Source organism: Trachymyrmex cornetzi, unplaced genomic scaffold, assembly GCF_001594075.2.
Source record: "Trachymyrmex cornetzi isolate Tcor2-1 unplaced genomic scaffold, Tcor1.1 scaffold245, whole genome shotgun sequence".
NCBI classification, from domain to species: domain Eukaryota; kingdom Metazoa; phylum Arthropoda; class Insecta; order Hymenoptera; family Formicidae; genus Trachymyrmex; species Trachymyrmex cornetzi.
Genome location: NW_017297113.1, coordinates 694,005 through 715,453, shown reverse-complemented (window position 1 = coordinate 715,453; position 21,449 = coordinate 694,005). Strand labels below are relative to the sequence as shown.

The window sequence follows — 21,449 nt, the reverse complement described above, 5'->3', positions numbered from 1 at the left end:
TATGTTCATATTTTTAAAAAATATGCTGCAAAAATATAAAATATTGAAAACACGATCAAAAATTATTAATGTAACGATATAAACTATAAACATAACATGATCATCATTTGATGTAATATATTAAGAAATAAAGAAATACACAATAATATATTTATAAAATCCAAGAATTATTCCTGTTACACAAATAAAAATTTATGAAGTGTTACTCGGTGAAATGATCAACAAACAAGCTTATAGTTTCGAGAATTTATTATAAATCTCATAGGGATTCCTATGTACATCTTGGGTATGCTTCTAACGCTTCTACTAATCGAACAAGTATAAAAGTATGTTCTAATTCGATTATTCGTTTAGTCCTGAATATAATTATTAATTTAAATTACATTTTTGTATTGATAAGAAAATTAGCAATGCAATATATAAATCACTTTTTTCGCAATATATAAAGATTGCAATGTACAATTTTAGCAATTAATAACTCCGAAGATCCAAACGAATAAATCGACTGACATTGGAAAATCACTTTGGTCGAATTATCGTCTTTATTTTATCGTCCTTAATCCTCATTTATATTATATGATGGAAGGTCGAAGTGATACTTCTAGAGATATATGTTATGTATATATATCAACAAAGATTTAATATAAAGGCAACGTAATATCATCCTTAATGGATGACATAAGAATGTATTAAATCTATAGCGTATAAAAGGTCTAGAACAAGAACTGACAAATAAAGCCGCATACGAAATGAGATTTTTCCAAAGATATAGTTTTTTCTTCGTTATTTCTTATTTTGCTCGTAAGATACACTGCGCTAATAACATACAGTTTCGTACCTACATCTCACATCTTTGATTTTTACAGTTTCAACGGATATTAAAATTTTCGAAGAATGAGTATTCTTATACCGAATAAAAATTACATGAATAATTACTACGTTCTCTTCAAAAATATATAGAATATATCCATATCACTTAAAAAATTATATACCGTCATATATAATATGTAATTATTGAATATTTTTAATAAGTATATGTTATGGATCGTTTATAGTAGTCAACAATATTTCATTACAGCAAAGTAGGTCATAAAAAGTTGTTATTATAAATGCAATAGTAATATTGTAACTTATTTGATAGTAACGATTTGCTATAACTAGAAAAAAAGATATAATTAATATGTATTATAATTAATTTTCAAAAATTTGTTTGTGACAACTAAATTTATGTAGAACACAACATATTTTTAATCTCCTTATCAAATTCAACGAATTACAAATTAGAAATATAAATATTATACTTCGTTAAGAAATAAACATGGAGATATGTCTTTCTATTACATAATATGAATATTACATTATATGAATAAGTGCATATGTGAAATATGAATTTCATAACGATAGACTTATAAGATAATATGCATAAAATAATATTCGAGAAATTATTTCCAGATAAACGTCCTATTAAATAATTAATATAATTTGCGTTATAGAATTATTTTAATTTATAATCGGAATAAAATCTATTATCGTGATCTATCTGAAAAAGTTACATGAAGATAATTACAAATTATAAATCTTAGGTTGTAAATTGGGAGACATGTACTGAAATTAAACAACATATTACATTTCTGTACATGCGGCTTAATTATTTTATATTATACCATATTAAATGTCGATACATTCCATAGAATCAAGTCTTTATTCATAAAATAGTCATGTTAAAAGTGTTAATAATAGTCATGATAAAATTGTACTCTCTCTTTCTCTCTTCGTCATAATGTAATTTATTCGTTCTCTCCTATGATTTTATCCCAAAATTGACATCGAAAAATTCTGCACTACAAGCAATCTACACGGTGGGAATAGCGTTGAATTCTTCTAATTTAATTACCGAAAATATATATATTATATTCTAATATCGAAAAAATATTTCCGAAAATTATAGAACAAATACATGTGCTCGAGAAACTTGTAAGAACAATAACAAAATCAGAATACAATTATTTTTAATTGATTAATTAGAAGAGAAACAATCTACTCTTAAAAAATAAAATCAAACTTCTGATTGTATAATTTTTGGTATTTTTCCCGAAAATATACAATTTTGTTACTTTTTTCTGTATAATAATACCTTTACTGTCATGATAGTTTACATGATGACACACCATTTCTTTGTACTCTCAATTGGTTCAGCCGTCATTTTATTGTCATCATTTTTTATCCCGCTAATGTCTAACTTGGTAGAATCGAATTTATAAGGTGTGGCTTTTGGTGTGGATACCTGCATACTAGGTATACGCAAACCTTTCAATAGATTAATAGATGTATTGAAAATGCTACTACTTTCTTCATCCGTTTTCTGCTTTTTCGCCGAACTCCAATTTTCTGTATCAATTCTACGTTTTCTGTCTAACGGGCTACCATTCGTAGAGAAAGTATCGGATAATAAACCAGCACCATAAGGTAAGACTTTAGATTCTATTCCTTCATCCTGTGGCATAGACATAGTAGAGGTATTCACGAAAAGAGAACTATTCGGTGATATCCTATTCTCACGCAAAGTAACATGCCGCATTCGACCGATGGAATGTCTTCCTGAAATGTTTCTCAGAGTCCTTCCGAATGACTGGTCTCTTGATAGTTGATTCGGTATACCTTCCGTATTGCTTACGTCGTAGAGCTTCGAATTATCTTTCAGACAATCATTGAGTCTAATTTTTACATCTTTTAACATTATAGATGAATCATAAGAAATAAATGATGGATCATTTATAGTGTCATCAATACTTTCTTTATCCTTCTGTATGTTGCTCTGAATAATAGATTCTGATGTTTCGGATAATTCTGATGTTGTAGATTCAACAATGTCGACCGAGCAACTTTCATTATTGGTTGGAACTTCGCTTTGCGTTTCTTCTTTCTCATTTATATCATTCTTCATTTCCTCTGGTGCTGAAAGTAATTCTTCTCCCTGTCCATTGTCCTTTGGTTGTTTATCGTCTAATATTTCTTTTCCATTGCTTAAAGAAATTGATTCCGCTTCGTATATCAATTTAATGTCATTTGCCTCTTGTTCTTCTTTGGTTTCGGTATCAACATGTTCTAATATGACTTCTTCTTCCTGGGGAACAGTTTTACTGTCCACAACAAGTACTTCCTCAATAGTTTTCGTAGTTTGAAGCTCGCTTGAAATCTTTTCGTAGGTATGATCAATATGTTCTTTGCTCATAGCAGATTTCTCAGTTTCAGCAGCTTTGTTGTTACCGTTTTCTTCTGTAACATTTTCTTTTTGAAATGAAACATTCAATTTGACTTCAGCTTCTTCCGATCCTGGCTGCATGTCTGTATTTTTTATTTCTAGATTTTTTAATAGTATTTTGTGTTGCTTTGTTTGATGTTCAATTTTTGTTGGAGGACGAAGTTTGCTCTATAACATACATTATTTCTACATTGCAGACCTAAGGTAATGCAAACAGAATCTAACAAAATTAATAATTTAAAGTCACAGACTTATCATTAGTATGAGTTATACATCGTGCATTTTCATCAATTTACAATTATTATATGAATTGTATATTTAATTATTATTTATATATTATGCACATTTTTATACAATTTAATTATATTTAAAAAATATACATACAAGTTCAAATTTGATTCATTTAGCAAATAAAGATGAAATTGTTTTCATTTAATATTTTACTATAAATAAATATTAGTAAATAAATTTAATATATATAAAATATTTTCATATTATATAAAATTATACTTATCAATTAATTTTATTATTTGTCTCTCGCTCATTTCTTTTTTTATATAAATTATGAAATATAAAGAAATATAAATACAAGATTGTGTTATTAGATAACATAAAAAATATTCTTTATAAAATTCTTTAAAATATTTAATCAACAAAGGCATCTATAAACAGTAATAATTATATCAAATAATTAAATTATATCAGACACATAAAATATTACTATGAATTCATATTGATAAACCTATACCTAATCTATACCAAAAGATAACATTATCTTAATAAGAATAATGTAATCTTCTTACAGATTCTCCCAAATTCAACAACAAAAAACTCCAAAACCAGGGCGAATGAGAGTCAGCGTGGTAATTAATACGTGTAATCTTAATTCTTCAATCCAAAAATAGAATCTTTATTCCAAAAATAATACGTTTCAATTCATTTTGGATCTTCAGCAAAAGAATTTTAAAATATCAATCCCTTCATGTCAAAGAAAAAATCACCATCAGATTAGCAGATTGATATTATAATCCCAAGACATAGAAGGAATTCGTCTCAACATTGGATCAACTAAATACAATTAATATTTACTAAAAAGTATCAACATGCGTTTTTAATTTGATACTTTTTAGTGAATATTAATTGTAATTAGTTGATCCAATGTTGAGACGAATTTCTTCTATGGGATTATAACATTGAATCTGCTAATCTGATGGTGATTTTTTCTCTGACATGAAGGGATTGACATTTTATATTTGTTTTGCTGAAGATGGTTTCAAAGTGAACTGAAATGTATTATTTTTGGAATAAAGATTCTATTTTTGGATTGAAGAATTAAGATGGCATATTAATTACCACGCTGACTCTCATTCGCCCTGGTTTGAAGTTTTTTGTTATTATCTTAATAGTAAATTTAATACTTTTAATAAATTCTGTTGTTTTTTGAGATAAATACTTAGTAGTGTCCAAACAGATAAATTATAATACTTTAACATAATACAATTCCAATAATTATGACTATAACATAATTTCTAAAAATAATTATATATGTATATATTACAGTCAAAATAATCATATTATATATTTATGTATTGTTTGAAAGTATAACAGTTTCAAAATCATAAATAAGAACAAAAATTAAGAGAAATTTGAAGTATATACCTTAAAATTCTTCCCTGGTCCAGGTAGTACTTTTTTCTGTATTCCAGCCAGTTTTAGCCTAAAATAAAAATAAGATACTCACAATCAATGAAGAGACAAGCCATATTACAAATGGCCTTTGAGCAAGAAATGCTGGAGGTGATGAGAGGAACTAATTTAAAAGTATGTAAGTACTAATTTAAAAAAGATAAACCAAAGTTTCTCATGTCTATCTAAGAATGAAAATATCTGTCTTTTCTCACATGCATCGTTAGATTGGTATTACATTTGTTGTACAACAAAGATTTTTAATTTATTAATTGGCTATAGGATAGAGAGATCCAACAACTTCTCTTTCTTGCAGCTAATCAATAAGCTTGAAATGTTTTGTCATATGACAAGTGTAACATCAACATTATAATGTTCTCTCTATAAAATAAGCCTGAAATGTTGTTCATCAATCTATTTCATTTCAAAATGTTTTAAAATAACTTAAATCTTTAAAGATAACGTTCTAGATGACCAGCAAAATTCATACTTTGCTTCAAAATTCTGTAAAACTTATGCGATACAATTACAAAATATCATGAAGATATACTTAAGAGAACAACTATGATATCAATATAATCTCTCAATTCTTTAACAAACATTACAGAATACAAAGCCCCGATACCCTGTAAACAGCAAGCAACTAACAAGTTCCAAGTGTCGCATCAAATACCAGTACGCAAACAGTTTACTACAATCCACAACTCTACTCCGGGTAGACCTGGAGAGAGTTGATCAGGCAGACTTTAAAAAAAAAAGACAAGCGTACATCCCGTGACTGAGAAACTCTGGTGGAACTTGCAATTCGCTGTTGCTGATTATTTCTACAAACCTGTTCGAATTCTCGTACTCGCGATGTCTCTCGGGCAAGCTAGATTCAGAAGCTCTCGACGGCGCGGTCGTTGCCTTAAGCCTCCGAACGTACAAATTCCTCTCATCGCCCCCAGGGGCCGCCTTCTTTGGCGTCTTACCCATGACCACGACAGCGATTTAGCGGCGTGCCTATTAGTCGCGCCCAATTAAACTCCACGCCCTTTTTTTTTGTTTTATATGATCTTACTTGCGTGAAAACGCAACAAGCCAGCGTGAGGTCCTCTACTTTGGCGTACGAGAAGTTAATCTTGCTCCTACTATCGTTCACTTACACTCCTTTTCTCTTTCTCTCTCTCACACACACACACATACATCCACACACACACTCTCTCTCTTTCTCTCTTTCCTTCTTCTATAGCAAGGCTCGCTAGCTGCTTCGCCGCCTCTCCTCAGCCGCTCCGCTCACAAATATTAATAGTCGCCCTTTCTTACTCTCGTCGCGGCTGATTACTCGCGACGTGGACCTCGCCGTACAAATGCGGATGCCGGTATCTCGTGCACAAACGGCTCCGTCGAGTTCAAGCGGACGTATGTACTACGCAGGACGCCATATAACCGCCGACCGCAGACATGAGCTGCTGAGGCTGAGATCCACGATCCACACGATGGATGCGAACACGTACGCAGGCGCAAATGCGTCGCCCGTCGCCGTCGCCGGCCGGCCGCGCCGGCCACTTCCTATAGACGCTTTCAAAAAAAATTCCACAACATGGCCGAAATGCAGCTCAACGGGGTACCTCTCTCCTAAGTACCTCGTAGGATCTTTTTAGGTTACACGAATCGACCAAAAAAATTATGAACGAAACAAAATTGAGGAACTGGTTTGATTTGATTTTCTATTTGTTCGTAACAAAAATGTTTGCGCAAACTCGAATTATGTCAGAGTACGTATATATTTTGAAAAATTGTATATATGTATGGGTATAGATATCTTAAACGTTATATATATACAAATATATATGTATGTTGGCTTTCCGTGAAGCACATATTGCGCAAAAATATGTATCATTAAATCAATAGAATTTAAAGTGAAATAGATATATGTGTTTAATTGGTGAAAGAGAAGAAAGTTGTATAGTGCAGGAATAAAAAAACATTATTTTATCCTTGTTTAACACTCGATAAACAACAAGAATAAAATATGATATATATTATATTATGTGTTAACGCGGCTATATATAAATATCATATTAAGTTTTCTTTCTTGTGGTAATATATATATAATTAGCTACAATAAGTTAAAAAAAAGAATTTAAACTTCTGACCTGCAAACTACAAGCGACTGATCGTATATACATACATACATGCATGTGTATACGTACATATATGTATATTTAATCGCATTGCCCTTGCAATTTTCTTGTATGCGTGCGGCGGAATTCGCGGAATCTCGTTGGCGTGCTAAACGTTGCAAACTTAAAACCAGAGAGTAATCTGAGAGAGGACATGACGGCTCAAAACTTGTAACCGCAAAATGCTGCCGCGCACTACTGCCCTCTGACAAAGTAGACGTAAACTACATAACTACTTCAAAACCCTTTTTCTAAATTTAAATTTCGTTTATTTTTAAGGAAAATGTACGTACAACTTTGGGCTAACAAAGTTTGAAACTTTCCGAACAACTTAAATATGTAAGACACCTTGTATATGTACACGCACGCACGCACATCAATGGCTAAGTTTCCACCGAGGGTTTAAACCGGATCAAAATGTAAGAACTAACCAACTACAGTCGAGCATTCCCCTGTCGTTCGACTGTAACAGGGGAATACTCGATTGTAGTTGGTTGGTTCTTACATTCTAATCCGTTTAAGGGGATGCTGGAATGACGGTCGAAGTTAATCAAGGTCGATAGTACAGACTTTTTTCAATTCCAAATTAGACAATATAGTGACATCTTTCATTCATTTCTTATACTTATTATATATCGTTGTGTCTCACTCAAACGCATTCATCTGTCCTTATCTAATATATTGCAACGCCATCTCTTAGAAAGAGATCAAATAAAATACTGCTCGGTTTAATGGCTAAACAGTCATACATCGTCGATTTCTCACGCGCTAGACACACAATTTCGTTCCTTGCGCTAATCTTTTTATTTAGGCGTCAAAACTTAATTCTAAAGATACGACTGTAATCGTCTATTTATTCTACATGTGCTCCTGCCCTAATTTCGAGCATATAACGTGCATGTAATTTTTTCATATAATTTTTTCGTTTGGTCACCATCAAGTCCAAAGTTACACGAAATTTAAGTTTTGGTAGGCCATCTTTACGGTAGCCACCCAATATTAAAGAATCGAATATTTCGATTTGGCATTTGTTTGCTCATCGTTTGCTCACGAATGCTCCGTTGGAATTTTCGTTTGCTCACCCTCAAGTCCAAAGTTACACGAAATTTAAATTTTGGGTGCCAAATTTCACATTAGCCACCTAATATTAAAGAATTGAATATTTTGTTTTGGCATTCGTTTGCTCATCGTTTGCTCACGAATGCTCACTTGGAATTTTCGTTTGCTTACCCTCAAGTCCAATGGTACACGAAATTTAAGTTTTGGTAGGTCATCTTTACGCTAGCCACCCAATATTAAAGAATCGAATATTTTTTTTTGCATTCGTTTGCTCATCGTTTGCTCACGAATGCTCGGGCGAAATTTTCGTTTGCTCACCCTTAGATCGAAAGAAATACGAAATTTAAATTCTGGGGGCCAACTTCACGTTAGCCCATCAATATTAAAGAATTGAATATTTTGTTTTGGCATTCGTTTGTTCATCGTTTGCTCACGAATGCTCGGGCGGAATTTTCGTTTGCTCACCCCTAGTTCAAAAGATATACGAAATTGAAATTTTGGTGGGCCAATTTCACGCTAACTCCTCAAAATTAAAAAATCGAATATTTTTTTTGCATTCGTTTGCTCATCATTTGCTCACGAATGCAATTGGACACGAGCCACTCACAGAGCTTGAGACTACAAAGCTCTTAAGCACTGGTCTCTGTGATTGGTGGTGTCCAATCGAGCCGTAGTCAATCGGGATCACCCCCTAAGATCTATATAATTTTATCTCTTTCTCTCTTTCATGACGCGACGCATGACGCGCTCAGTGGAAACGTACCATACGGCTGAGTTTCCACTGAGCGCGTCACGCGTCACGTCGTTGAAAGAGAGAAAGAGAGGGGTTGTGTATTCATATGATCTTATCTCTTTCTCTCTTTCATGAAGCGACGCGTGACGCGCTCAGTGGAAACGTACCATAAGACAGAATGATATAATTAGACAGAATGATAAGACAGAATACCAGTAAGTCCGGATCTACAATAGGTGTTTTATGCTTTATGCCGTAAGAAACTGACCAATTACAGTCGAATCCGAGAAGAATAAGCGACTGTGATTCGCCCATTTCTTATGGCTTAAGGCTTAAAACCTTATTGTAGATCCGGGGTAAGACAGAATTTAATGACAGAAGCATCCCCTTAAATGTATTAAGTAAGAGCCCAGACACATGCTTTTGCATAACGCATAGTGCATAAGCGAATCAACTAATCAGAAGCTTTCCTTTCCTCTCATTCCATGGAAAAGAAGAGTTTCTATTGGTTGATTCCATTATGCACTATGTATTATGCGTTATGCCACAGTGTATGCTGCGGCCATAAGATCTGACTATGAATACCGGCCTTATGTATATAGTACTGCTATTTAGTACGGACTCGCACCACATCTTTTTTCGACACAGTGATTTTATCGCCAAAATACGTGTCTACGTAGTTCCTAAATAAAAGTGGATTGTACTTGCGCTAGTGTACGGGTGATTTTTTCCGCGAAAAATTCCGCAATGGCCCCTCTCAGGTTTCTCTCTGATCGACGTTATCGACTGTCGCATTAGCGCAGATCGAATTTTACCGAACTATAAAACCAACAATCCCCGGCGAAATGTCCGGATGACTCGAGAATGACGTTGGTTACCTTGGTGAATGCGTGAATGGCCTTATTGGCCTTTATTCTGGCGGTGCTGCTTCGAACGAGTGTCCTGTGACTCTTTTCACCCACGTGTTTAATTTTCTACGAACATTCGGAACGTCCGATCGAAAATCAACATGGTTGTGATTTCGTGGCTGCTTCTGCTCATTGGTGTCCTAGAATCCTTCGCCACGGAATGGAACACACAGGACTATATGAAACGAGAGCATTCTCTAATCAGGCCATATCAAGGTTCGCTAATTGTCATTTATCTCTTATCACGCTCCTCGGATAATCCTAAGATTTGCTTGTTCATTTATTATCTAATCGCAATTTGCGGAGATAGTCCGTTATATTTGAGGTTACAGGATGACTAATTAAAATGCGGAGAATTTACTTTTTTGCTTAGATAACGGCGGAAGGAATCTCTGTGTTTCCTAGCCCTGTTACAAAATTAGAAAATATACATAGGTCAAAGTCGATTTTTTTTTCTTATAAGAAACGTGCGAACTCCAATTTTTTTAACGATAGATTTCTTTAAGAGAATCCTATCGCGCGCCAGCGTGGAAGAATTTACTGGTTCATTTATTATCTAATCACAATCCGCGAGTCATTCCACTACCGGTTTAAAATTACGACATAATTATATTGCAACAAGATTAGTATCTAATGGTTGTTCTACAATGTGCTTTTTGTTTCCTGTTTCTTGCTGTTCGTTTCTGTTTGTCTCTTGCCTTTTTGATCAAAAAGGCAAGAGACAAACAGCAAGAAACAGGAAACAAAAAGCACATTGTAAAACAGCCATAAATATGCATAAATCAAGGAGCTATTTTTTTAAAGGACGCAATTTCTATTTTTATAAACCATAAATCTCTTCTGAAGATTAATAAATACTAATTAAAAGAATTTTTGTGCAATATGATACTGAAAATATTGTTTAGGGAAAAAAATGTCATATTATAATGATAAATACTACGAAATTTTAAAATAAATAATATAAATCATGTAAATATATTGATGAAAGTTTCAACATGAAGTTTCTAATATATTTTTTATTGTATATATATGTATAAATTCAGGGTTGCCACAGACCTGGAAAACTGGGAAAAGTCAGGGCAAAATGTAAAAAAATCTGGAATTTCAAAATTTGCTCACAATTTCCTTAAACTCCTCTCTCTCTCTCTCTCTCTCTCTCTCTCTCTCTCTCTCTCTCTCTCTCTCTCTCTCTCTCTCTCTCTCTCTCTCTCTCTCTCCCAAATAATTATAATTTTTAAAAATACATCTGACATTTATAGTCAAATACGTTCAAAACTTGCACACTTTAAACGATTTTAATAAAATAATTAAACTTTATATATTATTCAGTATTTTTATTTGATCCCTCTTTTTCGTCATAACTGTAATAATTCTTTTTTCCAAAACTAATTTATTTTTTGTTGGCTCGAATTTGCACCCAAAATTTTACTATGCTACTAAGCTTTTTTTGCGTTGTATTTAATAATATAGACTAGCCTTCTTGTAATCCTTAAGTCTAAATGTCAAAATTTATATATTATTTAGTAATGAAAAATTTTTTATTTTCATCTGGAAAACCTGGAAAAGTTAGGGAATTTTAAAATTCGTTTTCTGTGGCAACCCTGAAATTAGTTGTTTATAATATTGACCACAAGTTTATTTATGAAATCTGTTTTATATATTTATATATAAATAAAATATATATTTATAATTAAATACTTTATTTTATTTATAAAATTGTATTTTATCATAAATTATGTTTTGATATGACAGGCACAGGTATGACAATACCTAACTGGGATTTTATGGGAAGTACAATGGTAACTAATAATTATATCAGGTTAACATCTGATTTACAAAGTAAACAAGGTGCCTTATGGAATTCTGTGGCAAGTATTTCATTTATACTTGCGAATGATTTCTTAGCATATATGAAAATTTTTTATAAATTTTAATATAAAAACTGTATGTACATGTATAATTATACATGTATATTGTTTGCTAATTAAGTTTGCTAATTTAGATTTTAAACTTGTCATATTTACAGCCATGCCATATACGCAATTGGGAACTGCAAATTCAATTTAAAGTACATGGAAATGGAAAGGATTTATTTGGAGATGGTTTTGCTATTTGGTATGCCAAGGAAAGAATGAAGCCAGGTCCAGTATTTGGGAGCCGAGATTATTTCCAAGGATTAGCAGTAATACTTGATACGTATAGCAATCATAATGGCCAACATAACGTAGGTTAAACACAGTTTTATTAAAGTGTGATAGTTTGTACAATCAATTAAGATCATGTAAATCTTTTAATATTTTTAATTAACCAGTTAATTACTGTAATGAAATAATTTACATTTTCTTATATCTTAAATTTTTTTAAATTAAGATTTTTTAAATATATTTGTCTTCATTTTTTACCTTATTCTATATTTTCCTTCGATGATACATAAATAGTAGAATATATCTGCAATAGCATCAGCATCCTTACATCTCAGCAATGGTTAACAATGGATCTCTGCATTATGATCACGATCGTGATGGCACTCATACACAACTTGCAGGATGTGAAGCAAAATTCAGGAACTTGGAATATGATACACACATATCTATAAGATACGAGAGAGACACTCTAACTGGTACGTAAAATTAAACATTATTAAATTTTATTGCACCTTTTATATCATGAATGTATCAGAAAATTATTTGTTAAGCTGTAATATTTTTTTTTATTGTTATTCATCGTTTGTACTTTGCCCTGTTAAATGGAGAGTGTATCCATCTTTTATTTCGTATTTCCTTTTTTGTTTCAGCTTTATTAATCTCTTTCTTGATTTGCAAGTGTGTATATGTATGTGTGTGTATGTCCGTACGCGCGCGGGCGTGTGTGTACATACAATCACACATGTATGCATGTTACTGTTTAGGATCCTCACGTAATTATATTTCTTATAATGTTTTTTTTCTTCTCACAATGAAGTTTCTACGGATCTTGCCAACAAAGCAGCATGGAAGCAATGTTTTCAAGTAAATGAAGTTAAGCTTCCAACAGGATATTATGTTGGAATTTCTGCTACTACGGGTGATCTGTCTGACAATCATGACATATTGTCAATTCGTTTATTTGAATTAGACTTAATAGATGATGTAAGCATTAATTAATTTTTTTATATTTTATTAAATATTATATTAATATGTGAAGCACATATCTTGTTAGCCAATAAAAATATAAATTGTTTATACATAAATATGATAGAGAAAATTAAGAATATATATTGTATTATTCGAAACATCTAACTTTGACCGCTTATTGGTGTTCTCTATTATATTTATGTATATCATTTACACAGTCGTACTTATTCTTATAAACTATTCAATTATAGTAATTAGCAAATTAAATTAAGATTAAAAAATCTCGTGTCAAATTACAGCCTAAAGATCGGGAAGACAGATCACAAATTGTGCCATCAGCAGCGTTTTATGATCCACCAAGAGGTATACAGTTAAACGAGATTCTATTGTACATGTGTAGACTTACTATTCTAATATCAATTTCTGTTTTCAGAACATATAGAAGATCCAAAGCAACATAGCTGGAGTGGAATAAAACTTTTCCTACTGATGTTATTGGGTGCACTTGTATTAATAGCCTGTGTTGTAATTATAATTATGCTTCATAAGAAACATCAGGAAAATGCCAGAAAACGATTTTACTAAGTCAGGATTTAGATAGTGTGTGTGTTTTGAGTGTTGCAGCTTATCGATTTATCCTTTATCCAAGATTTCTCATATATAAGATTTAAGTTATAACATACCATGAGACTGTCCGTATTTGGTTTCTTTGCTTTAAAATTAAAATAAACCTTTTCTTTTGTGTGTAAGAATAAAAGTCTTTAGGGTAAAGGAGAAACATATGTGTGTATGTGTATGTAAGTTTTGTAATAATTCCAATATTTACAAAATGTTGCTTCATTGTATCATTTGTCGATGTCATTGATTGGACTCAATGTACATTTATTTGATTTTACAATAGTCAGTAAAAATACGTATTTATTACAGTTTCTTTACCAAAGTTATTTCTTCTTGAAATGAAACCACATGGAATTTAACAAATAAGTTTTTATATATTTGACTTCTAAAACTTTGTAGAATGAGACGATGTAATGAATGTATTGTGACATGTACATTGTTAACTGTATTTTAGAAAGGTCTTGGAAAAACTTTTATATTATATTAATTTCAAGCCAAATGTTCATGTACACAAGATGTTTGGAATAATATATACTTTTTCCAAAACCTTTTTGTTTAGGTTGGAACAAATTGATTCTAAAATCCAGTAATTTTAATTATTTAAGAAAATATAACATCACAGATAAAAGAGATATTATTTAAGGATATAAACTATAGAAATTCTGTTTAATTTCTATTCATGTAATTTTCTTGCACATTAAGTAATTATTTTCGTATACAAATTATATAGATACAGAACTTTATTAACATAGATTTTATATTTGTACATACAGAAAATTAATGTATGCGAAGCTCCCATACTGCATAAAGTTTGTGATAGAGATTATTTGCAGTTATGCATACAACTCTAAACAAATTATTAGCCATATAAATTATGCTGTGTTAGAGTGATGTCTAATATTGCATGAAAGTACATGTAATATGGGGGATTCTAGTGTATTTCAGTATAAAATAATTACATAGTAAAACTCTGTATTGTAATTCTTTTATATAGAAACTAAGAAAAAGGGAACCAAACCGTTTAATAAACAATTGTCTTGTTATCGACATGATGTTATCATTCGAAACAATAATGTATCATGTTGCCAAATACAAAATAAATATGTCTATAATTCTAAAGAAAAATAGGTTTTTTATTTTTGCACAGGAGAGATATAAGGTATTAAAATTCATTACAGAAATGTATTGGAATAGATAGTATTTTAAATTTTATTTTTGAATATATATTATTTATGACAAAAATATATATTTGCACATCAGAATGCAAGAGTTCATGATTTTTTAACGCATTTAATTCATTTGTTTGCTTTGAAGAAGCAAATAGAATACTTTTATTATCAACATTAAAATTATTCAAACAGAAAACACCAAGGCACATCTATGTCTTATCTCTTTGCTACTGTACTGGTCTTGGTTCCTATTGTCGTTGTGTGATACAATGACGAAACTGTCCTTAACTCTTGTATCTTTAAAAACTGTATTATTCAGGTAACTGAATTGTGAGACATCTAGCGTATTCTAATATAATGTGGTAGTATATGACACTGCACAAAATTTCTTATGAAATAACGTATTTCTATTAATAAAATAATAGCTTATTAAATAATTTTACTAAGATTATTTACATTACATGTTGCATACTGCCTTGCCATTAAACTAATTAAAACTTTATTATGATATAATGTATATACTATAAACCTAGTAAGAAATACAATGTTTACTATATACGATATTAAAACAAGATCAAAAAGACGTCATTTCTTATTATTTTCCGAAAACGGAATACAAAAATATCAAGCATTTCTCTTGTTTTTTTTTTACTGGCAGTAATGCTTAGGAAAATATATAAATCTTAAAAAATATATGTTTTATATATAATATACTTTGAAGCAGATTATAACTTGTTCATAAAAGCCTATAATATATCTGTTAATATACATACATACATCCATACACACACACATACACGCGCGCGCATACACACACACACACACACATATATATAGAGCGTTTGGAAAATAATGATAAATCTTTCGCATAGGGGTAGAATAGATTAAACTCTGAGAAGAAAAGTTTCTCTGTTTTGTACCATTTTGCAATTTTTGCATTAGTTAACAAGATATTAATTGCTAAACATTGCCGAAAATTGGTTTTCAATAATTTTTTACTCAAATACTATCAACTTTACAGAAAAACGAGAGACAAAAATTGTTTATTTTTTCCTCATAGAGGTCTAAGAATTTTTTTTTAAATTTTTTAATACCATATTTTTTCAAGTTGTTAAACATGAAAAAATGCTGTACTAAAAAGTTGATAAAAAATTCTAAAAAAAATTCGTAGTTTTATGACAATAAACAATTTCTATCTCTTGTAGTTTTTCTGTAAAGTTGATAATATTTGAGTAAAAAATTATTGAAAACCAATTTTCGGCAATGTTTAGCAATTAATATATTGTTAACTATTGCAAAATGGTATAAAACTTTTCTTCTCAGTTTAGTCTATTCTGCCCCTATGCGAAAGAGTTATCATTATTCTCTAAACATCCTGTATATATATATGTATATATATATATAGTGTGTGTGTGTGTGTGTGTGTGTATGTATATAGTATATATGTATATTTTTTGTGTACGCATATATTGCCTGAGGCATTCGGTAACATCGAAATATTTGCACTATTCTCTACTTTCATATCACACACATATTTACATGTATGTCAAACATTGAAGAAACGCTCTGCTTTATGTACATAACAGTTTCTTATTTAGTTCATACCATATTTAGCATGCTATTACATATAACACGCTGTTTTGTATATAAGGCAATATATCTTCAATTATAATGCAAAAAATGATAATTTATTACAATAATAGTATAATTATCGAGTTAAATTGTTCGTCCAAATAAAAACCTTTTAATAAATTTTTCATGCTGAAATATCTTTTAAGATATTTATACAACAAATATGTTGCAGAGAGTTACACTGCAAATATATAAATACTACAGTAGTTTATTTAAAATTGTATTTTTTAAATATATTAATTATTTATTCAGCGTTCTTTTTTCAGATTTTATTTGTCCAGACTCTAGTAATTCTAATAGTAGTTTAATTTTTCTTTAATATATAAATCATATTAAACCAACAGTAATAATTAGATACCGAAAAAATTTCACTACATTGAGTTTAAAAAGCTAAGAGATCTAAAAAATTCAGTCATATAGAATATCATCACTTGAACATCACAATCGGATTTAACAGAAAATTCAATACAGTCTTTACACTGAGACAAAGATCTCTGATAATAGAACTTAAACTTATACGATACCTATAACGTTTATAAGATGTTTTCAAATCAAGAGAGTTGCATGCAAGACACCCTACCTCTTCCAAATCGATATGCAATTCAGCGCCACCAAGAAGAGATTCTGTCTCTAAGTCATTATTCAGAAGCGCGCCAGAAAACCAAATCTTATCGCCTGGATATATGTTCAGACTAAAATTGGTGAAAGAATGGTCCGCAACGAGACGTATTTCCGTGGTACTTCCCCATATGCCGCTTTTCATCTTGACGAATATCTCAAACTCGTATTGATCCCAAGAAGGAAAATAACATTTGTTCCTTTTCTTTTGAATGTTCGTGATGTGCTTGCAGTTTTTTCTGCGAGTGTCATCACCTGAATTACAATTTTCCTCGTACGGTTCCCCATACATACAACTAAGTATTGTTCTAATATTATTGGGCAACTTGTTTAATACAACTGCAATATTGTTCTTTATCGATTTTACTCTAATATTTGTCACATAGCCTTCCCACGAGACGGGCATGCCTTCCAATTGAGCGCATTGCACCTGGACTTGCGCTTTCGACGATAATTCTTCCCACGCAGGTTGATGACAGTAGTTCTGATATTGATCCCATGTTAAAGTAGAAACAATGTCATACGCCTCATCGGAATCCTGATTATATTCCATTATCATCGGCCACGATAAAAATGTCGCAGCGCTAACGCCAAGAACAATCTATAGAAAACATTTATATAATTTTATATACAAGACATACATACATACACATTATAAATATACATTATAAATATATAAAGTATATCTAAGTCGAAGACGAAGAAATGACAATATACGTACTTGCATGAGTGTAATGACCCAATTAAATCTTGACGTTCTGGTCTTCCTCAGATACCATGAAGCAAAAAATGGCATTCCTCCGAGTACAGTAGTAATCGCTATCCTCATGGCCAGATCATTTTCTGACAAGTATTTGGCAATAGCTACGATTGGTAAAATGATGGAAGCAATACCGGCAATTGGAAGAAATAGAACCATGCCAACTAATGCGAGAGCGCCTCTTATCAAGCCGTACCATGTTGCACCTTGAGAACTAAAGATTGCTATTTGCCACCAACTCAGAGTAACGCAATGAGGTATTAAAATCCGATATGTGCCGCGCCAGCCATCCCTTGCAGCCATTTTCGCAAAGACCGCTGGTATCAAGAGGTAAAATACAGCGCGGAAATTTAAACAAAACTCTATACCATTGCCGACAACGTAAGATGCGAATGTTGGCACTCTGATGTCCAAGAATCTCCAACTTTGCGCCACAACCATGTCCGTCTCGTAAGGATACTTAGCAAGTACATGCACGCCGAAGCTGAAGAGGGCTAGAAAATCGGGAAACCGCGAAGAGTCTCTCCACATGAAACTACACAGTGTGATAAGAGTGAGCGTGACTGCTACTATAGTGATTTCAGATTGTGGAGTCCATTGGTGAGCTATCAGAGGATAGATCATCAAATTGAGTAGCAACGCGAGAAAGAAATGTCCATACGGTTTCAGGTTGTTGCGGCAGAATTGATACTCTGCCTCCTCAGGATTCAGATTTCCGCCTGAGTAACTAAGAAATAGGCCTGACCACACGCGGAAATCATTAAATTCGCGTTTCCGTTGAAGCATTTGGAAGGTAGCTACCACCATGACTACAAATGAGAGATAATAGAGAGCCATCGGTATAAAAAGTATTAGACTTTCTGTGCCGAACAAGGAGTATAGTAACAGTAACAAGAGAATATGTAGATTTGACGTAAAAAGAACTCTGTTGATCGACGTTCCTCTGTGACCCAAAGTCTCAACCAACCAACTGTAGAGACGTTTTAGCGATGCAAACGGATGAATAAATGGCCTCTGCAGCAGCGGTATCGTATCCAGTACCAATTCGGAAGGATCCACCATGCAGAGAGCATGTGACACTATTGGAAGCATTCCGCGTGCATAGCTTGCAGCCGCAGATACTAGAGCAGCCTCTGTGATCTTTTCACCTTGGTCCGTCCAACCTGTGATTGCAGAGCAAAACTTACATTAATAACGCAATAAAAAAAGTGATCAAAAATGTAAAAATAAGGGTCAGATACAATCAAAATTAGATTTTAGTACTTAATAATATTTATACGTAAATTTTAAATACATCTTTTAGTTATGTAAACTGGACACCAATTACTGTCATTAAAACGCAATCATAAACTGAAGCTGAAATAACAATTTCACAAATTAATTGTCAGTTTAATAATGATGCTAATAAACACCTTAAAACACTGCGAAGACTCAGGATAATATTTTTCGCAATAAGATTGCATTTGAAGTTCGACAGTAATCGGCGCACAATTTATATAATAGGATGTGTATATTTAAAATTTACATATAAATATTATTAGGTCCAAGATCTAGCCTTGAATTTGTATTTGATCCGTTTCTATTTTATTTGACTTGTTCATAAAACAGTGTAGTTTAACATATTGAAAATCTCTTTTACCATGAACGTCGTTTATTCGATCTTCATCCTTCGTAGGTGGGGAATCGTCAGGAAACCCATTTCTGGGGAAGCAATCGTTATCGTTGTCACTTAATCCCTTTTGCGATGTGTTGCTGGAGGTATTGTTTGATTGAAAATAATCGGCATTACTGGTTGATGGAGACGATAAATTCCTCATACGTTTTTGTAATTGCTCAGTAGTTATGAAGTCCTCACCATTTGATAAACTGATGAAATAATAATTTTATATTCATATATATATGGTATGTGGTATTTATTTATCAGTCTTAATGTCTAATTACTTGTTCTTTACCTCATAAACATCTCCCTCGCCGCTCTTCTAGCCAACTTCTCATCCTGTGTCATGTCTAGACAACTTTTTACGTCGTAATAGTTATGCTCCGTGATACCACGGCCAGTTGCCAAGCACTTTCTGAGAATATCAGTCGCCTCTAAATTTCCTTGCTCCGAGGCCTTTGTCAGCCAGTAAACACCCAACTTTGCGTTTTCTTCTTTATCAACATCAAGCTCTTAAAACATAATTATAAATATAGTTATAAATTACATACAGAGAGGAACATAATTATATAAATTAAATTAAATTAATTCAATTATATTAGAGAAATATAGATATAAATTATATATGTATGTCTAGAAATAATGGATAACATGAGAAAAACTTTGCTGTCGAGCGTATATTCCGACTTACCACATTGTTCCTCTAACAACTGTTTAGCCAAAATTACTTGAGATTCTGGACAGCCGTCTTCTGCCAATCGAGAACGTAAACGTCTAAGAGAACCTTTAGGCCCATCTATCAATAGGACTTAGAATTAGCTATTTAATCAGAAAAAAAAACTAATCAGAATTCATGTTCATTGTGTCAACACATATATGTATATCACATATAACATATATGTGTTATACTGTCAGATGATGTCTCATATATATACATATATGAAATATATCAATTGACAGTTTACAAGTTTCATATATATATTGCTTTATGATAACTTCATGTATTGTTCTTGTTGTATCATTCTATTTCAATACACATTTTATTTACTGATTTTCAAAGTTTTATTCTTACTTAAATACATACATCCTTCAACGAAAGAAATAAAAAGACGACCTAAATTAATTTAATTAGATAAACAATTTAATTAAATGAACAATTTTTGTCAATGTAATACATATAGATAATTACATATCAATAGGCAATTAATGACATGTCTTTATTGATACTGATATTAAAATAAGAGCAATTTTTAACAAGAGATTAATTAGTAAATCGTTTAATTCCGCGATTCATTTAATTTCGCAATGCGAAATGGAGATCTGTCAGAGACAATTTCCATTGTTTGACGATTCACACTTGTCCGTTCAAGAGACAGGTACAGAAACGCGTCAAATATCGCGCAGTTTTTATTGCGAATGACGTGCGCGTCTCGAAACGTGAAGTCGGACGCGTCCTCGCCCAGGCGATCCCCGGGTGCGTTCACATTCCCCCGAGCCACCCCGGCAATGATTACCGTGAAGCGTCCACTGTTTTCTGCCGGATCTACCAGACAGTGGTACGATACCAGCCATGACTCTTAGGGCGGAGGGCGCGGCTCGAAATTGGTCGAACTCGCGTTCTCGCGTGTGCGACGAGTTCTGCCTCCTCGACACGCGACCTCGTCTTGTATCTGCCGAATCTCGCCGCGATCACGAAACGCCGATAATCACAATACACGCACGACGCACGAGACTCCGTCCGTCGAGCGCTCCTGTTGAATAGCTGGGCAAGCGTGGATACGCGGTGACGCGCGGCGCATGCGCGCCCCTGTTCAGCGTCACGTCAGGCTGGGTTGGATCAGGTTGAGAACGTAAACAAACGCCGGGTTCGCCAGTGCCGCATCGAAATTTGAATCTCTCGCGTCTCTCCCGCGACTGTCCGCCTTGAAGAATTCTCCGTTGGAAAGTGAAAGGTTAGCTTTCGATCGTCCGCACAAGCCATGAGCGAAAAAAATCTCTCATCCATGCTTTTATATCCTTTACAGATCCACACTTTCGTATCTCGTTCTTATTCCAAATTCCCGTCCTAC

General features: G+C 32.5%; 3 protein-coding genes across 4 annotated transcripts; 1 reads left to right on the top strand and 2 right to left on the bottom strand.

The window, feature by feature from the left end:
* Positions 1-2,088: 2,088 nt before the first annotated feature.
* LOC108761251 (putative leucine-rich repeat-containing protein DDB_G0290503) lies at positions 2,089-10,968 on the bottom strand. Of its 2 annotated transcripts, none has more exons than XM_018507677.1 (4): positions 10,946-10,968; positions 5,781-6,108; positions 4,922-4,979; positions 2,089-3,430 (listed from the first exon to the last, which is right to left on the bottom strand). In XM_018507677.1, exons 2-4 carry the CDS (start codon positions 5,921-5,923, stop codon positions 2,153-2,155), a joined length of 1,479 nt encoding a protein of 492 aa, XP_018363179.1. In that variant the 5' UTR covers positions 5,924-6,108; positions 10,946-10,968; the 3' UTR covers positions 2,089-2,152. The 2 variants fall into 2 exon arrangements, with proteins under 2 accessions (XP_018363179.1, XP_018363178.1); XM_018507676.1 differs by lacking the exon at positions 10,946-10,968 and having other exon boundaries at positions 5,781-5,950; positions 6,009-6,488.
* LOC108761252 (vesicular integral-membrane protein VIP36) lies at positions 9,784-14,158 on the top strand. Its single transcript, XM_018507679.1, has 7 exons — positions 9,784-10,029; positions 11,566-11,681; positions 11,840-12,037; positions 12,271-12,433; positions 12,775-12,941; positions 13,226-13,289; positions 13,360-14,158. Exons 1-7 carry the CDS (start codon positions 9,915-9,917, stop codon positions 13,509-13,511), a joined length of 975 nt encoding a protein of 324 aa, XP_018363181.1. The 5' UTR covers positions 9,784-9,914; the 3' UTR covers positions 13,512-14,158.
* A 2,614-nt stretch (positions 14,159-16,772) lies between these two features.
* Positions 16,773-21,139, bottom strand: wfs1 (wolframin ER transmembrane glycoprotein wfs1). The gene is made up of 6 exons (XM_018507675.1): positions 20,895-21,139; positions 20,072-20,176; positions 19,676-19,892; positions 19,363-19,589; positions 17,685-18,886; positions 16,773-17,564 (listed from the first exon to the last, which is right to left on the bottom strand). The coding sequence occupies exons 1-6, from the start codon at positions 20,950-20,952 to the stop codon at positions 16,773-16,775; spliced, it is 2,601 nt and encodes an 866-aa protein (XP_018363177.1). The 5' UTR covers positions 20,953-21,139.
* Positions 21,140-21,449: the final 310 nt, after the last annotated feature.